The sequence below is a fragment of the Culex quinquefasciatus genome, chromosome 3 (assembly GCF_015732765.1).
Source record: "Culex quinquefasciatus strain JHB chromosome 3, VPISU_Cqui_1.0_pri_paternal, whole genome shotgun sequence".
Taxonomy (NCBI): domain Eukaryota; kingdom Metazoa; phylum Arthropoda; class Insecta; order Diptera; family Culicidae; genus Culex; species Culex quinquefasciatus.
Genome location: NC_051863.1, coordinates 38,669,150 through 38,693,689, shown reverse-complemented (window position 1 = coordinate 38,693,689; position 24,540 = coordinate 38,669,150). Strand labels below are relative to the sequence as shown.

The 24,540-nt window shown below is 36.8% G+C and overlaps 2 protein-coding genes across 3 annotated transcripts in view; one reads left to right on the top strand and one right to left on the bottom strand.

Annotated features, from left to right (window-relative positions):
- Positions 1–24,246, bottom strand: part of LOC119769472 — a 65,664-nt gene extending 41,418 nt beyond the window's left edge. The window contains exons 1-4 of one of the 2 annotated variants that reach the window (XM_038262042.1): positions 24,157–24,219; positions 22,702–22,811; positions 16,949–17,074; positions 16,774–16,860 (exon numbers count right to left, since the gene is read on the bottom strand). In XM_038262042.1, the coding sequence (XP_038117970.1) occupies positions 16,774–16,860; positions 16,949–17,011 (150 nt within the window). In that variant the 5' untranslated portion in view covers positions 17,012–17,074; positions 22,702–22,811; positions 24,157–24,219. Of the gene's footprint in view, positions 1–16,773; positions 16,861–16,948; positions 17,075–22,701; positions 22,812–24,156 lie in introns of both variants that reach the window. The other variant, XM_038262041.1, reaches the window with a different exon arrangement.
- Positions 1,320–16,904, top strand: LOC6039382 (glycine receptor subunit alpha-2). The gene is made up of 2 exons (XM_038262040.1): positions 1,320–8,253; positions 16,242–16,904. The coding sequence occupies exons 1-2, from the start codon at positions 7,980–7,982 to the stop codon at positions 16,607–16,609; spliced, it is 642 nt and encodes a 213-aa protein (XP_038117968.1). The 5' UTR covers positions 1,320–7,979; the 3' UTR covers positions 16,610–16,904.
- Positions 24,247–24,540: the final 294 nt, after the last annotated feature.

Genomic DNA, 24,540 nt, shown 5'->3' with positions numbered 1-24,540 from the left:
GGCCTCCGGCCACTCCGGATTGTGGCCACTACTGCCGAAATGTCAAATTTCATATCCAGTATCAAAAACCATAAAGTTTGATACCCATATTGCCCCAACTCTTATGGTTCGGCAAATGTCCCCCCATCGGAACATCCCCGGGGCCTCCGGCCACTCCGGATTGTGGCCACTACTGCCGAAATGTCAAATTTCATGTCCGGTATAAAAAACCATAAAGTTTGATACCCATATTGCCCCAACTCTTACGGTCCAGCAAATGTCCCCACATCGGAACATCCGCGGGGCCTCCGGCCACTCCGGATTGTGGCCACTACTGCCGAAATGTCAAATTTCATATCCAGTATCAAAAACCATAAAGTTTGATACCCATATTGCCCCAACTCTTATGGTTCGGCAAATGTCCCCCCATCGGAACATCCCCGGGGCCTCCGGCCACTCCGGATTGTGGCCACTACTGCCGAAATGTCAAATTTCATGTCCGGTATAAAAAACCATAAAGTTTGATACCCATATTGCCCCTACTCTTACGGTCTAGCAAATGTCCCCACATCGGAACATCCGCGGGGCCTCCGGCCACTCCGGATTGTGGCCACTACTGCAGAAATGTTAAATTTCATGTCCGGTATCAAAAACCATAAAGTTTGATACCCATATTGCCCCAACTCTTACGGTCCGGCAAATGTCCCCCCATCGGAACATCCCCGGGGCCTCCGGCCACTCCGGATTGTGGCCACTACTGCCGAAATGTCAAATTTCATGTTCGGTATAAAAAACCATAAAGTTTGATACCCATATTGCCCCAACTCTTACGGTCCGGCAAATGTCCCCCCATCGGAACATCCCCGGGGCCTCCGGCCACTCCGGATTGTGGCCACTACTGCCAAAATGTCAAATTTCATGTCCGGTATCAAAAACCATAAAGTTTGATACCCATATTGCCCCAACTCTTACGGTCCGGAAAATGTCCTTCCATCGGATCATCCCTGGGGCCTCCGGCCACTCCAGTTCAGATGGTGGCCAGTTCCAATGATCGACTCCCGCGACTACCATGTCTTAGCTGGTCCTTGCCTCCAAGCCATCTGCTCCCAGACCTCCAGGCCGTCTGCTACCGGGCCACCAGGCCATCTGCTTCTGATGTGTTCTCGTCGACGTCCAGCAATAGAATGAATTTTCAGGACCGACCGAGCCGAGTTTTGTTGGCTCGTCGACGATGCGAAAATTATGAGGTGGAGTGGGGGTGATTTTAGATACATCAATCTCACGTCTCTCGATTGACTGATTGGGAAACGTTCGTTCATCCAACCGGCGTGCACCAAAAAGAGGGGAAATTTGCCGAGAGGGGAATTCGTCACGTAACGTTTTCGCTTCGCGAAAATTTTGGATTGACACCACGTATAGAAACCTTAGGACAAAGTTCTTTGTCAAAAACGTGTTCTGAAAAATCGACCATCTCGAGCCACCCTAGTGGTCATTTGCCAACCTAGGCTACTCAATGGGATGAACTGTTGCAAGAACGAATGAATCCACTTTTGCGTTGGTGTGCTTATGAGAGAATTACTCTCCCGCAATGAGCACTATTCTCCCAGTAAAATTTGGTAGCGTTCTTCTCTTAGCTGTCGGTTGTGAGTGAAACAAAATGAATTCGGGGCTGGAATTTTGCTCACTACTCACTCACTGAGTGGCTTGAGAGCAGTGAGCATACGTTCACTGACTTTGGATTGGAATCACATTCGCTCATGAAATATTGCGGATGATCCGATCGGCTTTGAGTGAGTGATCGAGTACGAATTCAACTGAATTACACAGGACCCTTGCCGATCGAAATCAGACGATTCAAAGACAACCTAAATTGTAACCCAGAAAAAAGTTTCGAATTAAAAATTTAACTTCCAACACAAGTCGGTTGCACATTGTAATTGATCAACTCTGGATCAACTATTTTTCTATTTTTCAAGAAGAAATTAAGAAAAGCTCAATAAGAAAAGTATTATTCAAACTCCAAAAAATTGTTGCCATAAATATAGTTAAATAACAACTTTTAAGTTCATCTCCGGATACCAAAATCGGAAGTTTTCTCAACTAGACAAAACTAGACAAATACTCTTTTCAAATCTGTGAGGCATATTTGAAGCAAAAACAAATGAAAACAACACTTATCGACAATACTTGTTTTAATGAAAATCGATTCAATACTGTAAGCTATTCGAAGACGAACCAAAACCAATTCTCACAACAACAACATCAACAAAAAAAGACATTCGTTTATAGAGTGCAACAAAAGTAAAGGCACCGATTAATCGATGCTTTTTATATTTATTAAACTGACACGACACACACAACAAATACATGGAACACACACACACGTGCAGAAATGGAAATACTACGCTGTTTACACTTTAATAAGGATACATTTGATGAAAGGTGGGATAAACTGATAAGCAATAAAACTTAGTTTTTTAAATGATGTAAATTCATTGACTTGGCGATGAAAAGAGAGAAAGAGAGAAAATATGTACATGTCGATACAAATGGACAACAAAAAAATAAATAAATAAGAAGTAAACTTATTATACACTAAATTATACACTTTAATGAAAAAAAAAAACAAAAGCAAAATGGGGGTGTTATTATCATACTTATGGAGCAAACTATTGATTAAAAAAAGAACATCAAAGCAAATGTGCAAAACGAGAAAAAATACACGGAAAATTAAGAGAAAAAAAAATCACACGAAAGCTGGTGTAACATTTGTTGACTTTGAAAGAGAGCGGAAAGAAACCGAAAAACCAAACAACAACAGCAAACAAGAGTTGTGAGCGTGTCTTTGCAGCAGTGTAGGAAAGTACGCTAGGCTAAGCTTTGTTGGAGAACGTAGTGCGCGAGCTTCCGAGTGTAGTAGAACCTCCCCTTTGGCTCACCGAAATGCAACGAGCAGCGTTTCGTGAGATACATTTCAATGTGTGATGAGTGTGTAGAAATGTGTGTTACTGGTGGAATTTTCCAGTAAATGGGGAAGAGGTGTAGTGTGATTGGAAGACACACTGGTTTATATTTTTGTTTGAATGTTCAGTTTTTGAGTTTGAGCTTTCAGCAGAGGTTGAACGAAGTTGGCGGGTCCAAACAGTTGTCAACCTTTGCTGAACTTTTTTGAAGAAAAAATGAAAAATCACAGTTTTGATTTTTGTTCTTCAATATTTATCTATGTTTTTGGGAAGTTTGGAAAAGTTCACGGCGAAGAGCAGCCGGAAGTGACACAATTGACACACGAGGTAATGTGATAAGTTTTTACCGTATGCATTTTTGGCAATAAACACAGAAAACATGCAAAAAATATCAAGCAAGCAACCACATGATCTACTTTCCTGAATCACACTCTCCTATAATATTGCTCTATTAGTAGTAGTGTTTTGAGGCAGTAGTTTGCAGTAAAATATGGAATACATTACGCTACTTGTACGTACATACGTTGATGAACAATAGAACTCGTAGAAGTATTGTTAGACTGTTTCACGTAAAAATAATAATAACCTGACAAAGAGTAATAAAAAACAAAACATATTGATAGAACCACGCAAAAGTATTACTGAATATTTATATACATATATCTTAGAAAACCTAGCTATTATTAGTGCATCTGTTTGATTGCATATTGAAGCAAATTAGTATTGTAATTATTGCCAAATAATTTGGCGTCAAACAATAGAAATAAAAACCATCACAATGTGTGAAGTAAAATTACATACTCGTATGTAGTAGTGATAGAGCACACCACTATTTATATATTAAAACTACCGCAGCAAACACTGTAGTAAAATACACAAACACTCAAAAAAAAAAAAAACACTTACATTCACACCCCCTTTGTAGTACTTTTACACCACTTTCCCTATTTGCAACCCTGCGCGCAAAATTTAGTTCGAACCACATCAATTCCCCCCTTCCGAAAAGTAAAAATCCCTCACAAATACAGGCACACACACACTTGAAACACCTATCCACAAGTCACTTTATGTAGCGTTTTGTAAGTGCTCTAGCGCGTTCCGCGATTAGAACCCCCAAGCATTGTTGAAAGTGTCTCAAACTACAACAACAACAAAAACAATGTTTTTTTTGGGGGGGGGGAGTTTAGTTTGAGTAGTAGTCACAAGGTTGTAAATTGTGTTAGCTTCTCGTGTGTGAGAGAACGACATCACGCACACACTCATCTTCACATCAAACATCGTGTCACAAACAACAGGATGAGCATTTGCAAAACTGATAAATTGATCGCTAATAAAACAATGTAGAGATTAAAGACATAAAAAACGATAGTTTTTTGAGTATTGTTTTTTTTTTTCATCTTCACTACCGTAGCTTGCGTAAGCGAAAGTTCTCGGCGAGAGAATTTCGTTGAGAGTTGTACATATTTTCTTTTTCACGTTTTATTTGTAGTTTCGCTAGGAGTTTGGTATCGAGTGTCCGTAGTTAGAGGTTGATTTTGTTTTATCTCCAGTAGATCTTCTTACATTAGTTTATCACTTTTTGACTTCCAGATTGAATGAACAGCACGACAAGGGGATGAATCGAAGATCTAACTTTTTTTGACAGCCGAATTGTTGGACCGTAGACCAATGACTACCATTTCAAAAGGTCAAATATTCTTAAATAAAAATCGATGGATCAGAAAATTTCACAACTGATCATTTGGTACGGTATGTCCACGCATTCTTCTTCCCCTTCAGATTCTGTGAAATGTAATCTGTTCACAGAATCCTCTCTGCGGTTAATGCAACGCAGTGGGCCTGACCGCTTTCATGAGTGTAATACAGCTCGAGGGGTCTCGAAAGTACGAACGGGGTCACTTTTTAGTTTGAAACCCTTTTTACACGGAGTTCACACACACACTAACGAACGTTTGTTTAGATAGTGTGCTTGAGCGCCGTGTAAAAAGTGACAGTTCGTCACTTTTAATTTTGACTTGGTTGGTACAAACGGGGTACGCACTAAAAAAAGTGTCAAACGAAAAAGTGACCAACCACCGGGGGTTGAGTGTACTAGAAAGTTTTTTGGACAGTCTGCGCTTATTTTTGATTCGATTAGATAGATTAGATTCGAAAAGATCACAAAATTTCACAAATGTTTAGTGTTTTTAACGTTGAAAACAGGACCATTCGATTTAAATGTTTAAAAAGCTTAAATTTTTTTGTTTCTTTTTTTGATTAAAAACTTATGTAAAAAAAATCAAGAAAAATCATAACTCGGCGGAAAAATGTCCACCCATTTCTATGACTCAAAAGTTTTTATTTTCAAAAATTCAAAAATATAGATTTTGAGAAATTAGTTTTTTGTTAAAATAAAGGTAATAAAAGAAATCTTTTTTCCGTGTACCAACAACTATGTCGAAGACAACAATTCAATCAGAAAATTCCTGCTTTTTTATATGGACAGCTGCCAAAATTGTATGGAGCCTCGTATGGTTGACCAAATGACACAAAATGGCTTGTTTGCCCTCAACAAGTTTGAGCCATTTCAAAAAATATATAAATAAAATCCCTTTCCGGGTTTGTTGAAAAGTTGCATAAATGTTTCATTTTAAATTTGCGTTTTTTTTTTGTAATTTTGCAGGGTTTACAGGGCTTTGAAGAAACTGGCAGTAATCGTATTTTTGTTTGGTATAACAGAGTGAGAACTACTATGTTTGACAGCTGTCAAATTCATTCACTGAAACTTTCGCAACGAATGCTGAAGGCATTTTTTTGGAGTTTTAAACCTCAATTTACTTGTCACTACTGGACGATTTTTTTAGTTGAAGCTACCGAAAGTATTTAATCACTGTGGATCATCGATTATTCCCCGTCATGCTGTGTTTTCAGTTTTAAAAAAATCAAGTAAATTTAATTGTTGTCATGATATTAAAAAAAACAGACACCTTTTTTACAGACTTTTCGTAGCGCGCATGAGATCGCAATTCTTGAAACAAAACATACCAATTAACGACAATACTAGCTAACCCTAACCATACCACACATACGATCCATCTAACCAAACCTCCCTCGACTAATCCACCTAATAATAGCGACACGAGCATATCACGACTAACTTTAGCCCTTTAATCCACGTTCCCCTACAACAATACAAACAAACAAACAAAACACAACACTTTATGTCCCTACATTTTAAGTAAACTTTTGAAGAATGCCAACCCTACTTAGAACGAAACATAACCTATAAATTGTACGTGCATGAATAGTCAATACGTAGTATTACTAAACAAAAAGACGCAAACTTTATTATCGAAGTATAAAATAAAATGCTGTACTTCAATAAAACAAGTATTTGTAAATGCTGGACGCACACAAACACACACACAAGCGCAAGTAAACCAGTATACCACGTGTAAAAATAGTAATAATAAAACCAACATAATGATAACCGACCATACACACAATAGATACTCGTAGTAGCGTGTAGATGCAAATGTGATGTAACCTGTAGAGTATTACGATTATGACAGTAACAGCAAACGCAAAAAACCGCGGCAAACCTGTGTTTTGTTGGTGTAGATACTATTGCTACTTCTGCAGAATGATCAGAACAAGAACAATACACACAACACACAATATATGATGAATAGCTGTCTCTCTAACTATCTATAGAAAATAGTCCTAATTGTAAGCGATTTTGTCCTGTAATAAGTTGGAACGCAAAACAAATCCACTAAGAGATTTTTTTTTCTTCTTAAATTTACACTGTAGTTTTTAGTTTTCACACCCACTCGAGTAGTGTATGCTTTAAGTGATTGGCCGTAGCTTGCGCGCAAGCGATGATTTTGTTCTTGAATCATTTTACATTTACAATCTAGATTAGTAACCTTCTTAATCTCTATCCTAATCAGCGATGGAAGCATCCCGAAAATTCCTTATCGTGATTTCAAATGCATCTTTTTTTTCTCACGAAAGAGTGAAGAGAGTACCGTTCTCTTTCGATTTTTTCTCTCCCAGCGAGTGCTCAGTGAAACTCTCTTTTGATGAAGATGCTTCCATCGCTGCTTTTGAACACATAATATGATCGTTTTTAAGATTCCACCCCCTTTAGTGTAGCATTTGTAAGTAATATGTATCTCTTAATTCCGAGAGTATTTTGATTGTGAACGGCACTCGGTTGTGTAACCACGTAAAAACTCTAGCGCGTAGGTTTGGTTCGTTTTAATTTACACTATCAAGCAAAGTAAAGTTTTCATATAAACTATGATAAAAAGTATTCGTAGCTAAACCATACACACAACACAACCACAAACTCATGAACAAACAACAATAACTACAGGAAACTAAATATTCTCGTATAATGTTTGAAGTTGAAATAAAGTATTGGTAGTTTAACGAAGAAAAAACACAGCAAAACAAGCGTAGTTAGTTGTTTTCTTTCGCTTTTCGTAAAATCATTTCTCTAGTTTGTTTAATACCTTCATCTTTTGTACTCTCCATTTCTTACGTTGTTTTTTTTTGTTTAACGCATTGTCCGCACTTGTGTTTTTCCTCCCCCCACCTCACAAGTTCTGTAAACATCATTCATTTTCCCGTAGATCGAACATTCTCTAGTGTACCATGTAAGTATAACATTATGTTACTTCTGTAGAATAAACACACATTTACTTTTCATTTGTAACAGAAAGAAATGGCACTGCCAAAAGTCGAAATCCGAACTGTTACTAACATTTGTTTGTATATTTTTTTGTTATTTTATTTGTAGCCATCAGAGATAGCACGACGCGGATGCATGTTTTCTAATAACTATATACGAAGTCACTGTTTATTTTATAATTGAATCTGGCAACCAACGACACTTGTTCTTTATCCGTATTATATATATTTGTTATTAAAAACTTAAATCAAGCGAGTTCACCCAACTTAACGAAACCTTCTTTCTTCTGTTCCCATAACCTAAAAAAACCCCAATCCAAAGTGTCCCACACCGTGCAGGATCTGGTCTTCATCTGGAACATGACGGACCCGCTGGTGGTGAACCCGGAAATTGAGCTGCCCCAGCTGGACATTTCAAACAACTACACGACGGACTGCACGATCGAGTACTCGACGGGGAACTTCACCTGCCTGGCGGTGGTGTTCAACCTGAGGCGGCGCCTCGGCTACCATCTCTTCCACACGTACATCCCGTCGGCGCTGATCGTCGTCATGTCGTGGATATCGTTCTGGATTAAGCCGGAGGCGATTCCGGCGCGCGTTACGCTCGGCGTGACCTCACTGCTGACGTTGGGTAATTCGGGTTTTTTCTCTTATACATAAGGTTAGGTGTTTTTCAAATATTTTCGTCGACATAAAAATCATTTGATTTATATGTTAACTATTGATAAAACCTTCCAAGAACAAAATGATAGTACAGTGATTCCACGTCAAACCAGCAGGATCCAGCTCAAAAGAGAAGATAATTAGACCGAGAATCAGAAACAGTTCTTTTGTTTGCAAATTTCTATCCGAAAAAGGGTGGTCCAAAAAATAACGTTTTTCAACGACTTTTGCAAAAAAAAACTTTTTCAATAAATCATATCTCCGGAACGGCTGAACAGCCGCCACGTTACAAAAGAAAGGTGATTAGGTAGCTTAAGGTGGCCTAGACATCTGAAAAAAATTAAACTGAATACACTTACAATGAAAATTGTGTTTGTCTTGGGGGCCAAAGCGCTCACAGTTGAAAATATGTTTCTTTGATTTTTTAGGACGTTTTACGTAACGTATCCAAAAATGGTGAATATCTATTTACAGGAATCTGAGAAACCAAATTTTGTTAAAAAAGTAATAGCGAAATTCGGTGCATTAAATAAACATGAAGCACCATGCGTTTCCAGCAAAATGTACTGGGAATTAATTTCTATGGAGAAGCATGGTGTTTTAGATCGGTTGATATACCAATAGAGCAGTGTTTCTCAACCTTTTTCGTTCCATTCCCCCCTTGGCAAATTTTCAGGACCTGCATCCCCCCCCCTTAAATTTGGAACAAATTTTAATCAAATTTCATAAATAGTTTAAGGTTTAATGGTTATCATAAGACTGAAGGTTAAATAAAAGACAACAATCATGCAAAACATACAAATATGCAGTTTTTAGAAATAAACTACAGAATATAGTCAAAAATGTAAAAATTTCTTTCAGAGAAATTTTTTTGAACATGTTCAAACAATCTGGCTGTGAAAGAAACTTTTTAAAAGTTTTAAAAAATATTATGATTTAATCAAACTGAAATTAATTGGCGATATTTATGATTATTAAAAAAATACTTAAATTTTAAGCGATAAGTTCATATAGTTATCTTTAACGAATGTATTTTTTAATAAACTATTCCTGACTGACTAGGGCAGCGAATGACCAAGAAGGTTAAAGCTGCCAGAAATTAATGAATTAACAACAACATTCCTGATTGAATTAATATTTCTTTACAAAAATCGGAGGATCTTTTCGTGTATAAATCTATATAAAACTGACAATAAACAAGGACAACAAAGATGAGTGAACCCACATAAAATATAATATAAGTTGAATTTTATTTTTTAAAGAACTGTTATATTTTAGGAGAGTTTTTACAATATCTTAAAAATAGAACAAAAACTGAAAAAATGTGTTTAAAAAATCCATTCTATTTTATTAACACTGGAACGCCCAACGCATGTCCAACTTACACGGACGCCCAAGCTTCCCAAAAAAGGTGGAACGGTAACTTCAACTCGCTGGTTCTCGGGCATTACTCAACCAATCGGGACGATTCTTGTTTCCAGTGATTGGTAGGAATGTGATGATGAGAAACGGATGATCCTAAAATTTTGCAGAACTTGATTTGAACAAATCTGTAATTTTTGCGACCGAAAACATCGTTCCACCTCTTTTCAAACGACTGTCTCCGCGGAATTTTTGGCGACTTTTTTTTTCACGTGAAAAAAAAAAAGTTGGAACGATGTTTTTAATCGCAAAAATCACAGATTTGATCAAATTAAGTTCTGCAAAGTTCTAGAATCATCTAGACATCCTCACAAATCACTGGAAAGAAGAATCATCTTGATTGGTTGAGTTATGCCTGAGAACCAGCGAGTTGAAGTTACCGTTCCAACTTTTTTGGAGCCTTGGGCGTTGGAATGTTAAAACTGCTTATTTTTAAAATTGCATGAAAACCCAAAGGACTATTATTTTAAAAGTTGAGTTTTCTTTCCAATTCGATAGCTTCAAAGAATGTTTCAGACATGGATTATTTTTGCAAGCTCGTTCATATGCATTACACTTCTATTGCATCGTCATTCCCCCCTCAAAAATGGCCAAATTCCCCCCCAGGGGGGATTTCTTCACCGGTTGAGAAACACTGCAATAGAGCGTCCAATTTCCCGGGAAACGGGAAATTTTCAACCAATTTTAAATTTATTGAAAATTGTTTTGATCTTGGTTCTGCTGCAACTAAGTTGCTAAGAACAGCGACTGAAAGGCTAAAACAAGTGTGAAGTTCAATTAACAGCTTAACTGCATGTAAAAAATCATAAAACTGCAAGAAAATGTTATCTTTTTCTGATTTTATAAGCTCCAATAGTACAATTAATCAAAAAATAATTTCATTTATTTTTTTATCAAGGTAATTAGACAGTGAGTAGTGGAACAGCACCTTATTCCGTCGTACCTCTTATGTTGGCAGGTCAGCACTTTGACGTTCAATTGCAACTCATTGAAGGCGATTTCAACTGAAATAGAGTCATAAATAGCTCAATAAGAAGTGAGCAAGCAAATTACTTTTAAAAGTTTTGCAAAATTAGTTGTTTAAATAGAAAAAATAGCAAATTGGATGGAATTAGGAGCGAGAGCTTAACCTGCAAAACCTACGAGAATTTCCCCTAAAATGAACCCATACTCCACAATGATACAAATTATTTTTCCCGGGACGGAAAATTGGACGCTCTATATACCAAAATCTGATATTTTTTCCGGCAAATCATCTTGCTTTAATCTTGTCCGTCCTAAATGTAAAAACAGCAAGCTGAGAAAAACTCAAGGCAAATTTGTTCCGTCCATAAGGATACGTGCTATAATTTCACGATAAAGTGAAATTTTCTGCAATTTTCTGGAATAAAAAACTTAGTAGGGGCAGGGGGCAGAATGGGCCACCCTTGGTTTTGGGCTTTGGAATAAATTTAGACCAACTGTAAGGCAAGGGTCTTATAAAGGACGTCAAATAACCTCACCACACCGAAAACGACGTTTGAACTCATTGTATTTTTTCGAATTATGAGCAAAAATGTAAATTGATTGACAAAACCACGCAAATGTTGTTTATTTGGAGGTTCTTAAATAAGCTTTCTGACAAGTTAGATTGTTTGCAAAAGTGTGTTCAATGTTTAGAATGTTACCAGGAGCTATAACGAAGGTAAACAAACAACAATAGAACCTTCAAGTCATTTAGAGGCTTGGTGGTGGAGGTGTTAAATTAAAATCCACTTGGGGGCAGAATGGACCACCCTTTTTCTGCCTTATAAAAACAATCAAAAGTTACGAAATTTGAGCTGTATTGATTATTTCACTCCTGATAGCTTCACAAATCACGTTTAATGCAACATTAGTTGATTTTTTTGTTGTTTTGATGCTTATTTGTAAAAATAGTGTCTTAATACAACATCTTAACACTATTTTTAAAATGTTTGCTTTGGTAAGTGACGGTGGCCCATTCTGCCCCGCACCCTGGAAAAGTAGTCGAAAAAACATTTTTTTAAAGGCTCAAAAATAGTTTTAAACTAAAAATTTTTATTAACCAAGTATACAACATTGAAGGGAACATCCCAATGCATAAGCCTACTACACTGAATTCATAAATGTATATGTTTTTCTATGGTTTTTGACGCATTTTACTTAGGCGGGCCATTCTGCCCCCTGTCCCTAATATTGGTTTTCTGATAGTTCACATGAACCAAACTGCATCATTAAATCAAAATTGACGAAATTCCATATGGGACGGACTTGATTTGAGCGGCAGAATGTATATTCATCATTTTTGGATAAATTGCGTTAAAGATCCTAAAAATTAATAAAACAATATTTTCTGCTGTGAGCTCATTGGTACGGGATCTTCAAATCAGCAAATAAAGTTTTTGTTTGATCTTTAAGTGTTTTCAGCTATGTTTTTAAAATGTCTTAGTATTATTCATTTCTCTTCTAATCACCTTTCTTTGCAACGCGGTAAGCTAAAATTAGTTCAGTAAAGATATAAATTTGCGAAAAATGTGAATTTTGCGATTTTTTTTATAAACGCAATTTTTTAACTACCCTATTTGGGATAAGACTACCTGAATCGCCAAACAAAAAAAAAATGACCTTTTTTTCCAAGAAACTTCCCAAGTAGCACACTTAAATCGCCAAGAGATTTCCGAACTGCTTGTTGAACTCGTTTACTATGTTTTCCCAACGTCCCTGAGGACTCTTGAACGCTGGAAAAAGCGCACGTTTTTCTGTTGTTGAACATCTCTTCATCCGTCAGAAATGTGCGTGGTTTAAGTTAGTTTTGCATCATTGCATAGAGAACGTTTGTTAAACATGTCATAAGAACTCTTGACTATAAGATTCTGAATTGGGTTTGGTGAACGTTGTTAGAACCTTTTAACAACATCCTGCCTTTTAGATTCAGAAGTGAGTTAGGAAAACGTTTTGAGAACCGTCCAAGAACATATTGTGGCAGACAAGAAATTTAAAGAGGCTTTTCATAGTATACGTCCCAAGTTTTCGCTTTAAATATATGTATCTTTATTTTAAACTTTATTTGTATGTAATGTCACTTTACGATACTTTAACTACTAGTTTTGTGATTTGTCAGTTTTGATAGGGATACGATGGATAATTAAAATATCAGCAAAAAAAAATCATTCAATTTCATTATTATGCTTATGGAGATATTTTTTTCAATTTTTAAGTACTAATCAACATCGTTTGCTGCTATATAAAACTCTGCTGCTGGTTCCCCCGGTGGCTGCATTTTCAGTTTTCCTTTTTGATGAAGAATCCTCACGGCAAGTATCGAACCCTCGATCACTCCAAATGTTAAGTCCGGGCGCGCGTCTGCTTCTTTCCACGAGGGGTTATGTTGGATGAGCAGGCCTAAACGTCAATTAGAAGTCTGCGGTCATCTAGCTTTTACCAAGTTCACTAACAGTTTGCTAAAACTTCCCTTGAACATAAGCTGTTTCTATTTTTAGAACTATCTGTGCTTGTTTCGTCAACATGTTCTTTCTCGGTTTTTAAAACACGAAGGCAAACTTTACATTAACAACTTGTTTACGAGAAATCCCAGCCGAAGCCAAAGGTCAAATCTACTATGCTATCATGTTTAGCAAACTGAAATGAAACATCATGTCTACAAATGTCATTTTGCTCTCCGAGTTCTACAAGCATGTTTCATTTAAGTCAGAATAAACTTCAAAATGAACTTTTCGTAATCCGTTGCTAGATTTGGCATTTATGTTACACAACCATGTTTAACAATGGTTTTTTGATCAAAATTTGAACAAATTACAAATTGTTATGACACTAGTTCAATAATTAACGTATAAAAACGCTTGTGCAGTAATTGTTCAACAAAAAAATAAAAAGCGATGTTTTTCTTGCTACTTGGGTTCCATGCCAAATTTGAGTTTGGACGGCGTTTTTCGCTTGTTTTGCAATAAGTTTAAAGAAACGATCTCCGGACCTATAGGCAAAAACGGTCTTTGGCCGAAATTTAAGCCAAATCCATGCCTAACCCTTTGACCTCTAAGGTTTCAAGTTTTTAGACTTGTGTGAAAAATGACGAAGCTTGTTTCAGTTATCAATTTTCAATCAAAGCAAGCGTCTTTGGGGGTCAAAATAAGACCCAGGTGAAAATTTCAGCATAATGGTATTAAAAATTAGTGCCAATTTGACGGCTGTAGTTCTAAATGTCGTTTTTGCTGTAATTTGCGGTCTGACATAACAACTTTATTAAAAAAAATGAAATCTTGTTCTACAAAATCGTTAAATCTGCATCAATTTCTCTGAAAACGAATCAATTTCGATGAAAATAGATGGGTTCATGTTCTTATCCATCAGATTTCTTATGAAAATTGATGCAACTCCATTAGAAAGTGTCCAAATCAAATTTACTAGATTTTTAGCTTTCTTTGAAATAACCCCAAAATCCAAGCCATGAAAACCGAGCAACAGACTGCCCGGATATAATGTCGACCATAAAACACTGGTAAACATTGAGTATTTCATTAAAAATCGATTTAATACCCAAAAAGATCTCAACATTATTGTTTAATCCTCTGCCATATTACACCATGACATTTCAAAAACATTATCGAATCAATCACATTGTAGAGAACAGTTTTTTGAACAATTTCCATTAACAAGTATCAAGTTTGGTTCAATGTAAGCAGAAATATACCCAATTTCGTAAAATAAAAAGTGACTTTCTCCAAAATTTCTGGATTTAATTCCCATTCAAACGATGTCTTGTAAATTTGGTTTGGAAACTTTTTATCGGAGGTCAAATATTGAAGAAAAATCCTATAAAATCGAAAAAAAGTTGCTCTAGGCCCCCCGACGAAATATTCCGCCGGACCCCGCCAAATGTCGAGAAAGAGCCCCTCTTTCATGGTGCTAAATTTCAGACTTGCCGAAATTTTGTATCTAAAGTTTGTTCTAGGAAATCCACCGTGATTGGGAGAACTGGACAGGTATTTCAAAGATCTATTCGATGAAACATTGAGTTGAAGAACTTGCCGCAGAGTTTTCAGACAGAATTTCAATTTCAAACAGTTGCACCGCTATCCCGCATATTCGGAACATCCACAAACTTGGGACCTTTTTGCGATTTTTTCTAAACAAAATACTGAATTTCAAGACTATTTTATCAAAATCATTAAAACGCTGGCTCTAAATTGCCTGTGCCATAAATGTGTGATATTATTGTACCTCCCACCTCAATTTAACTGATGATTTCATACAAAAAATATAATACTTTTTAAAAAGGCATAACTAAGCATGAGTTTTGTTGGTGTCAGTGGACTTCAACCAATTGCTTAAAAAAATAAGATCCTGAAGAGAAATAAAGTTTGTTTATTTTTGTGGAAAAAAGTGTTCAGAATTTGTGAATTTCAAAGGACAATGTTTTTCTTCAAAACTTGATATAAAAAGAAAAAAAAAATGCACTCGCTCAGACAAATATTATCTGATTTTTATGACTCTTTCTGCTAGCAAAAAGGAAAGGGCACATTTAAACCAATTTGTGTGATTTGGGGTAAGAGTCGTCTGCGCAAAAATGGTCATTTTCAGAAGCTAATAACTTTTCAGCAAAAAATCATTAAAAATATGGTGTCTTGGGAAATGTTGTTCCATTCGGAGCGTTTGGTACGGTATGTCCACGCATCCTTCCTCCCCTGTTGATTCTGTGAAATGTGATCCGTTCATCGAATCTGTCTCTGCGGATAATGCAACGCAGTAGGCCTGGCCGCTTAAATTTTTGCTGTTCATTTTTGGGGTTACTCGGATGTACTACAATTATTAATATAGCCAAGAAAGGACTTGAGGCGTAATTAGATTAGATAAGGTGTCTTGGGAAATGTTGTTCCAAATTTAATGAAGGTCCAACATCTGAGAATTGATAAAGATTGGACGACTATTGCGCCTTCAAAAGGTAAAAAACTGAAACAGTTGCATTTCTCCATACATTTGACGATATTTACCACACAAACTTCAAGCGATTAAAGGGAGGGGTTCCCGTAGTCAAAATGAGTTCAAATTTGGAATTTAGCCTTTCATGGGGTAGCCCCGATAAAGCCCGGATTTGGACCACCCTTATATTTACATATTGGTTTTGTGCCCTGATGAAATGTTTGGTTCAAAATAACTCTTTGGGGGAATAATTTTGAAATTCTTCCGTATCAAATCCAACTAGAGCAATATTTATTGGATAGAAATGCACTAAGATACAGTTTTGACAGATTGTTTATTTCTGCCAAGTTAAAAACAGTTCTGCCAGGTAAAACAATCTGACTGGCTAAACAATGTGTAATTTAAAATTAAAATATTGTCAACTGGTATAGCATGAGGATCGGTATGGAATTTCATTAAGTCTACTTATCAGGTGCCAAAATACCCAAATTTTTCATAGAAAAAACGAATGGGAATTTAGTTTTGAAAAAAAAATGAGTATAAAAAATTGCCAAAGATGTCAACTAACTAAACATTTCTGTTTCATCCGTCCCCCAGCCACCCAAAACACCCAGTCCCAGCAGTCGCTGCCGCCCGTTTCGTACGTGAAAGCCATCGACGTGTGGATGTCGTCCTGTTCGGTGTTTGTGTTTCTCTCGCTGATGGAGTTTGCCGTCGTGAACAACTACATGGGCCCGGTCGCGACCAAGGTGATGAAGGGCTTCTCCGACGAGGACCTGTCGGAGGCGATCGACTTCAACAACAAGAACGGCTACAACAAGACGCACCGCTCGTCGGACATTCCGCAGTACGACACGTTCTGCCACGGGCGCGAAACGGCCCTTTGCATCGACAAATTTTCCCGCTTCTTCTTTCCGTTTTCCTTTTTCATCCTGAACGTCACCTACTGGACGACGTTCCTGTAGATTGCGTGTGCTTAAAGCTTGCGCCTCAGCTGCTCTCACTGCACTTTTGGTATAGCGTTTAAGACACAGACACACTCTGACCCTTTAGGTTACATACTCTAGTTACAGCTGACTTAGCCTAAGAAGTAAAAGGAAAATAAAAAAAAACCAAAACAAACACTTACGGCGGGATTCTTCTTCATGTCGGTAAGGGTGAACCCACGTGGATCCGAGTACGGGTCCCGGCTCATGGCGCGCGTTGTCGGTGCCCTCTGGAAAAAATGGTCGAATTATAAATAAATGTGATAACAATAAACTCCCCGGCTTTGAACTCGATACTTCGAAATGTCCCTGTCCTACCTTGTCGGCGACGGCCACCAGGAAGCGGCGGAAGTAGGGCGACGATGCGAGACGGTTGGCCATTGCGATGTGTTGAGTAATTCGGCTTGAGCTTTTGAGTTACTGTCTGTGCGGTTAGTTCGACGTCTGTAACGGGTGTGAAACAAGCAGTTCGAAGTGGAATTAATAAAGGCACGAATGGGACGAGTTCGCACAGCCAAAACCAAAACTTGCGAGTCATCATGAGATGATGTTGGATGCTTCTTTGCTTTGGCGGGTTTTGTTTTATCCGAAAGCATCGTCGTGAGCTGTCGTGATCAGTTTGGACAAAATATTATGATGATTTGATTTGTGTTTTGGAAGTTTCGGTAGCACGTTGTGCATTCTGAGATAGCGTAAATTTTCATATGGTCAAGGATTGGGTCCTATATCTATTCCAATTTTTGTTTTTAATGACTTAACAGACTTGCTTGCTCACCTGCTAACTTAATTTATTATTATAAGATTTCAGTTTTATGCGCCTTTAAGAAGCTGCGATTGAACATTAGTTTCTCGATGAAATTACATGCTGTACCCCTAGTTTGTTTTGCACACATATTGAACTATCATCGTGTGTAATCGCAATTTGCAAAATAAAATGCTCTGGAATCTGAAATAACTTATAATTAATTTTGTAACGTTTTTTTTTATTTTCGTCTGATTTCTCATGATTAAAAAAATTAAACATATTTGACCAATTTGAGTACAAGCGCTCATTTTATTCAATATTGCTTCTTTGAACACTTTCCATGTTATCCGTCACGTGTTTGTTGATAAGAGGATATTGATTATGTCGAAGCTAAAAATATACAACTGATTCTTAGCAGTTGTCTTTGCAAACGTTGAGATTAAATATTTTCTTTTTATGATTATCGCACTCTATCATATCTATCAACGAAAGGAAAGACTAACAGAACAATATAAAATGTTCTAGATAACTGATTGTAATCTTAACGTGTTGTTTGTTTATCTCAAAAGCCTTATTGATTATTCATTATCTTTGGGAAAGGAAAAAAAAACTTAAAACAAAACTGTAAAATCCATGGGATTTCGGAATATTGCAACGAATTGAACACAAAGATAAATAGCGTTTTCTAAAATGTTTTTGTTTTTCTTGATCCATTTGGGTGTATTCTGAAACATGTAAAAGTACTAGGGTATAACAAAAATTAGTTTTGGGCTGGAATTCAGGGGCTTGTTCCGGAGCTGACGCTTTGCATTCTAATTTTAAAAAGACATTTTTTTTTGCCACTGTTACGTTTATTTTCAACATCATTATAATGTAGGCCAAATACTTGCGCAATTTATTACATTGAAAACCAAACAAAAGGTTGATTTCCAAAGCGTGGTCAAATGAAAAATCAAATGTCAAGTAAAACAGATATTGATTAAATTTCATGATAAATTATCCAAATAATGAGGCATAAAATATCAAAAAATGCTTAAGGTTTGGTATAATTAATGCTGCTTATTTTTTCGGCAAAATATCTAACAGTTCACAAAAAAATATTATTCGCAATATTCTTTATGACAGTGTTCTCTTTTATTATTAGACTTAACGGTACTTAAGAGTAGGAAGAGATCCCCTTTTTTTAATTGCTTATACTGACATTCTACGCATATTTGTCCCATGTTCAAAAAAGTGCAACTGAGAAAAACGAGATTGAAATTTTTCGACCGTTTTTTGTGTTTCTACGCATAATTGTCTCGTAAGTCCCTATTCACCCAATATGTCCGTAATCATCCCAGTTAGCATTTTAAGCCTGCTAAGCGGTCGTGTTTGAATAATGCTGGATAATCTGGAGTGTTTCTTGAAATTTACTAAAAACCAAGTACACCAACGATTAGAGCAACTTTTTGTGAACATTTCTGTTTATTTTTACTTCTACTAAAAGGTATTCTATTCCTTTTACAAGCATTCAAAAAATATTTCCCAACTCTATTCTAATCAGACGAGAATGCATTGGGCCACGCCCATTTTTCTATTATCAGTTTAGGTCATTTTTCTTCCAGTGATTTTTTGGGTCTGCTTAGTGCTGCCAATTCAAAGTGTTGGGAATGGCAAAATTAAGTGGCATAAATTGATAACTTCTGGAGTTTTTTTTTTGAAAAGGTCCAATCAACCAAATTTTCAGTTTTTGCTTTTTGGGTGTTTTTAATAACCCTGACTCAAGGCGGTTTCAAAAACACCCAAAAAGCAAAAACTGGAAATTTTGTTTATTGGGCCTTTTCAAAAAAACTCCAGACTGCTACTGTACTTGATAAGGGCTATCTTGTCGCCTTCGACAAACTTTCATGGAATCTTCTCCTCTACAACTTTGCTAAAGACACCAAAGCCCTACAACGTCATCCAACAAAGTTAGTTTTTGGTTGACACCCTGGAAGGTCGTCACCCTGTAGTCAATAACTTCAAAAGATTAGATCTAAGTCAAAAGATAGCTCTTATCAAGTACAACAACTCTTTATGAAAGTAGTATTTTTAGAGAAAGTTTCCTGGCATCACTGGCTCACTCCAACAGGCGCTGCTGGTTGTGTTGGTGGCCACCAGTGCTGTTAAACGTTAATTAACGTTAACGCGTCCGTTAATCGTTAAAATTAACGTGAACGCGAACGGAGCCTACGTTGATCTTAATTTTAACGTGAACGGAGCACGTTGATTAACGCGTTAATCCCCAACTTTGAGAGCCTGTATCATCCAAACGGTAACATCTAGCGGGTCACTTCCAGTTGCATTTTACGGGCATTAACTGTGACTATGAGTTCCCGGTGAGATAATTTGGTCACCGGTTCCGGCAACCCGGAACATCCGTCAAGCATGTTTTTTAAAGCTTTTGTCATTCAATTGACATTTGAGCAAATGTTATGAAACGTTGTTTGTAGTACCGTAAAACGGGGTGACTTTGATAGCCGGGGTGACTTTGATAGGTTTGCGATTTTTCCGTAAAATGAAGAGTACAATTAAAATACGTACGGAAATGTTTAGAACCATACTGACCGTGGTAGAGAAGTGTTCAAAGTACCTCAAAAAGAACCTTTCATAAAATTTTGAAAAGTTTAAAAAGTTAGTTAACTATAGTTAAGAAAATGTTGATGAAAGTCATTATTTTAATCTTCTCAAAGTGTCATGATTTTCTCAGTGAAAGTTATTTTAAATCGGAAAACGGAATGCATTTTCGGATTCTTTGGACAATTTTCCACTAGGAGAAGGTTAAATAAGTTTGTAAATAATAAATAATATGTGTTTTAGAAACACAATTAAAAAAAATCTCCAAATTCAAAGGCAATTTCAAATGAACAAATTTCATGTCAAATGTGAAAAATTGTGATTCGTCCTTCGAATTCAGTATAAAATGCAATTATTTATCGATAATTTTATAAACAAATTTAGTTTAACAAATTTCAGGCAAAATTCCGACTTTTTAACAATTTTACCTAAAATTTATATGTATTTTGTTAAAAATGCTTATAAATTTAGTTAACTAAATATAAACATTGATTTTTTTTCTTAAAAACTATATCATCTACTTCAGTGATGGTATATTCAACGTACAAATAAGGTTTGATCATCTTAAATATGATTTTAACAAAAAAATCTATGACTATCAAAGTCACCCCGGAATTAACACTAAGAATTTTTAACGTAACTATTTTTCTAAACACTATTGAAAAAACTTTTTTTCCAAAATAGTTCATGGACTTTGTATGGCCTACCCCAGTACATGTTTTAAAAATAATAATCTTGAGAAAAACCTCACCTGTTGGAAAATATTCCTAAAACAAATTGAAATCCTATCAAAGTCACCCCGGTTTACGGTACACAGGTACACTGATTACATTGGGTCAGTTCAGGGTATTTGTGGCCACTCCGGAACCGATTCCATGGTACCACGCAAATGGTTCCGATGATTGTGATATTCAAAAGTCGACCTGTTGCTTATCAAACTTTGTAAAATTAAAATCTTTAATCATCTATTATCATGCCGGTGTTCTTTAACCCGATCGGACCACTCTGGAACCGGTTACCGGTTGCACCGGAGGAAGTGACGGATGTTCCGGTTTGCCGGAACCGGTGGCCACTTTGGACAAATTACCTCACCGGGAACTCATAGTCGCAGTTAATGCTCGTAAAATGCAACTGGAAGTAACCCGCTAGATGTTACCGTTTGGAAGATACAGGCTCTCAAAGTTGGGGATTAACGCGTTAATCAACGCGTTTATTAACGACGTTAATTAACGTGCTCCGTTCACGTTAAAGTTAAGATCAACGTAGGCTCCGTTCGCGTTCACGTTTAGGTTAACGTTTAACGATTCCGTTAAGTTAAACGTCGTTAATTTAAACGTTTAACAGCTCTGGTGGCCACCCTTTGTTCTTTATTTGCCTTCGCTTCTCGCTCGGTTTTCTTCAGTCTTCGATTGGAATGGGTCGTCAAAAGTTAAACGTCAAAAGACTTGGTCTTTGGGCAAAACTCACTGAGACATGTTGTTTTTGTTGATTTTGTTAGGGGAACTTTAACCCTATGAGTCATTCGCTCCCATATCACTGAGACATGACCACTTGGAAATTACAGGTCTAAAGTCGGATGCCAGCCAATCATCCAACCCTAGCAAACCTCAAAACTTTGTTGACCAAATCGGCTCTAATAAAAAGTTCGACTTTGAAAAAATACTGCATTTTTTTAAGAGATAGTACTAGGGTGCATATTAAAACGCAAAAAACCGGTTTCGTTACGCTCACAGGTATATCTTGAGAGTCTCCAGCCAAATTTTCAAATGTTTTGTTTGATCCATCCAGTCCCGAGATATCGTGGCACTCGTAAATGCAAGTTTGATAGTTCGCCACGTGCGTGGCAGGTTATTTAACTTAAATTTACTACAGCTAACTCAAATAAATAAATAAACTTTTAGAAGTGATAGAGAGAAATTTAAGGGTGCAACCAAGGAAGTTGTTGTCTTTTTATTCCAAAATTGTAAAACTCACAGACACAATCCTGCTATAATTAGATTGCATAAAATAGTCAAACTTTGTTGTAAAATATTTAGTAGACAGAACTTTAAAGCAAATATATAATATAACCAAAATTTGTGTTACCGTTATCTGAGGCGAATCGGGACTACAGTCTGAATAGAGATATCAGGTTTTAGTATAAGTGCTTAAAATTCGGAAATTGAGGCACTATTTTTGTTAATCTCTGTCTGTTTTATCCGAAACCAATTAAAAATATCCAAAGATGGTACTCTGTACAATGTAAAGTAACGAGGCTAAAATAGCTGCCCCAATTCGCCCCAAATTTTGGTTTAAAAGCTCTGGTCGATGTGCACTTTTAAAACATATTCCCATCAGACTAATTTTTCACGTCACTGAAGCAGATTTGTGGAGATTTGTTCAACTCCTTTGAGCTTCGATAAAAAGATTTAGGATATATGCTATCTACGCATCTATCTATGATCTATTGAACAATATAAAAAAGGCATGTTTTCAATATAATTAGCAAATAAAAAAAATAAAATATTTTTTTCATCTGTGGGAAACGATGTAGGGCTTTGGCTGTTCGTTGATAGTTACGTAACATTTTTCGGTTTGGCTAGGTGCAACGTTTAATTTAGGCACAAAAACTGATAACAGATAACTGGAAGCTTATCGAATTGACATTGTTTTTTTTGCACACTCCAGACTGCATTCCTTTCCTGATAGTCACCAGTATATAAAGCACTCAACGATTTTTCACTCTACTCACTTGAGAAATTGTTGAAAAAAATCCGTAAAAACAAGTCCTTCCAGAACGCTACCAGCGGATCCGTCCAAGTCGTGTCGATGGTGCAGACTAAATCGCTGCGCTTTTGCGTGCTAAAAGTGCGAAAATCCGTTGGGGCGAAATGGATAGATAACAAAATTGCAAAAATCACGTAGACCATCGATATGACGACGAACGTCGACGGTGAAGAACATTCGGCGAGGCGCGAAATCCAGCCCGGACGTTTGCTCTGCTCACTAATTTCTCTAGCGCGCGCGCTCGGGGTGAATGTTTACCAATCACATGTGCGCACTTGCAGTAATGCACACGAAAAGTACGCAGAATTTATGGGCTTTTGAGTAAATCCTAATATTTGTCTTGTAACGTAATCAAGCTTCAAATTTACGGGAATGACTATTTAGTGAGGCATTTCAATTTATATGTTCAAAATCTCAGTTGAATCAAGTTTTTCCGTAAACAGTTTATGGGAACCAACATTTTAATTTTTTTATATTGTAAGGAAAAAGTCCATGGGATAAAAAAAAATATTTGTAGCTTTAAGCTGTTTGATCACGAGACTTTAGATAGAGTCATCGCCGTCGTGCTAACTTGTCGTACGTGCATGTTGAGCTAAATTGAGTTAAGAATGCCATTGTGTGCAGCTCACAATGCCTCACCTATTGACCTTCACAGATCCCCAAAATTCGATTTCAATCCTGAGATATTCAATAAAAAATCAAAAAAGCTCCTTGCATTTTTGTCACATTTCATATGAAAAAAGTTTCAATCTTGTTGTGCTATCTTGACACAGCCTGAAAATTGATGTAAGTGTGACAATTGGCCAATTGGATCTCAGGCAAGAACGCGCTTGACACATATACAAGCTCGACTAGTGTAAACATTTTCAATTATAACTCGGGACTCCGGCAACCAAATTCAACCAATCTTCATTACATTGCACAAAATGGTCAACCAAACAAAACGTGTTAATGTTGTTAACATTGCGTGCTCTCGTTTTTATTTATTCAAGGTCAAACAAAAGCGACGTACGACAAGTTAGCACGACAACGTCTTGATCCCTACGGGACAAACTTTCTCTAAATTCGAGGGTTGAAGATGTACGAGTTCTTTCTTTATCAATCTATAGACCGTCAAAAATCGATGTAGTGTAATTTTTTAGCCTTTTTTGTGAGCATCTTTCAAAATTGTATGAGCATTTAGGTCTTAGAGAAAGCGCACACAAAGATTCTACCAAATAAAAAAAACAATAATAAAATATTTAAAAGTTTGTCACAATTTGAACAGAATTGCTCAGCTTAAAAAAGTAAAACAGTCCAAAGTGTCAAAAACCAAAATCACCCTAAGTCACACCTTCACTAACTTTTCTTCTCGGTGAACTTTTTGTGCCAACAGTAACGTAATCGATAACGAGAATTTTATATTTATTGATGCTGTTACCCGTCAAAAAATCCGATGCAATGCCGCGTCCGCTCAGTCGACCGTACACTTGACGAATGACGCGCCAACTGCGATGTCCAGCTGGTCGTCGCGACGCTCGTTATTCTTTTCGCTTTTACTTTCGATTGATCCAACATACCACCCCCATGAATGGTAGTGGGTGGTGGTTTAGAAAGGGGTTATTCCGCCCAAGGTCGAGGAAAGCACACTTGTAATGGCGTGGTGTTAATCCCGACAGCATGGACTTGATTGTTATCAATACTATCGGTGATTGGTGATGGCCAAGTGGGTAGTAGCTGGAAACGTTCCTCATTAGTTTTCCTCCTTTTTTGATTACATTCGATTCTATTTTTATATCATTAGTTTTTAAGATTTTCTTTGAAA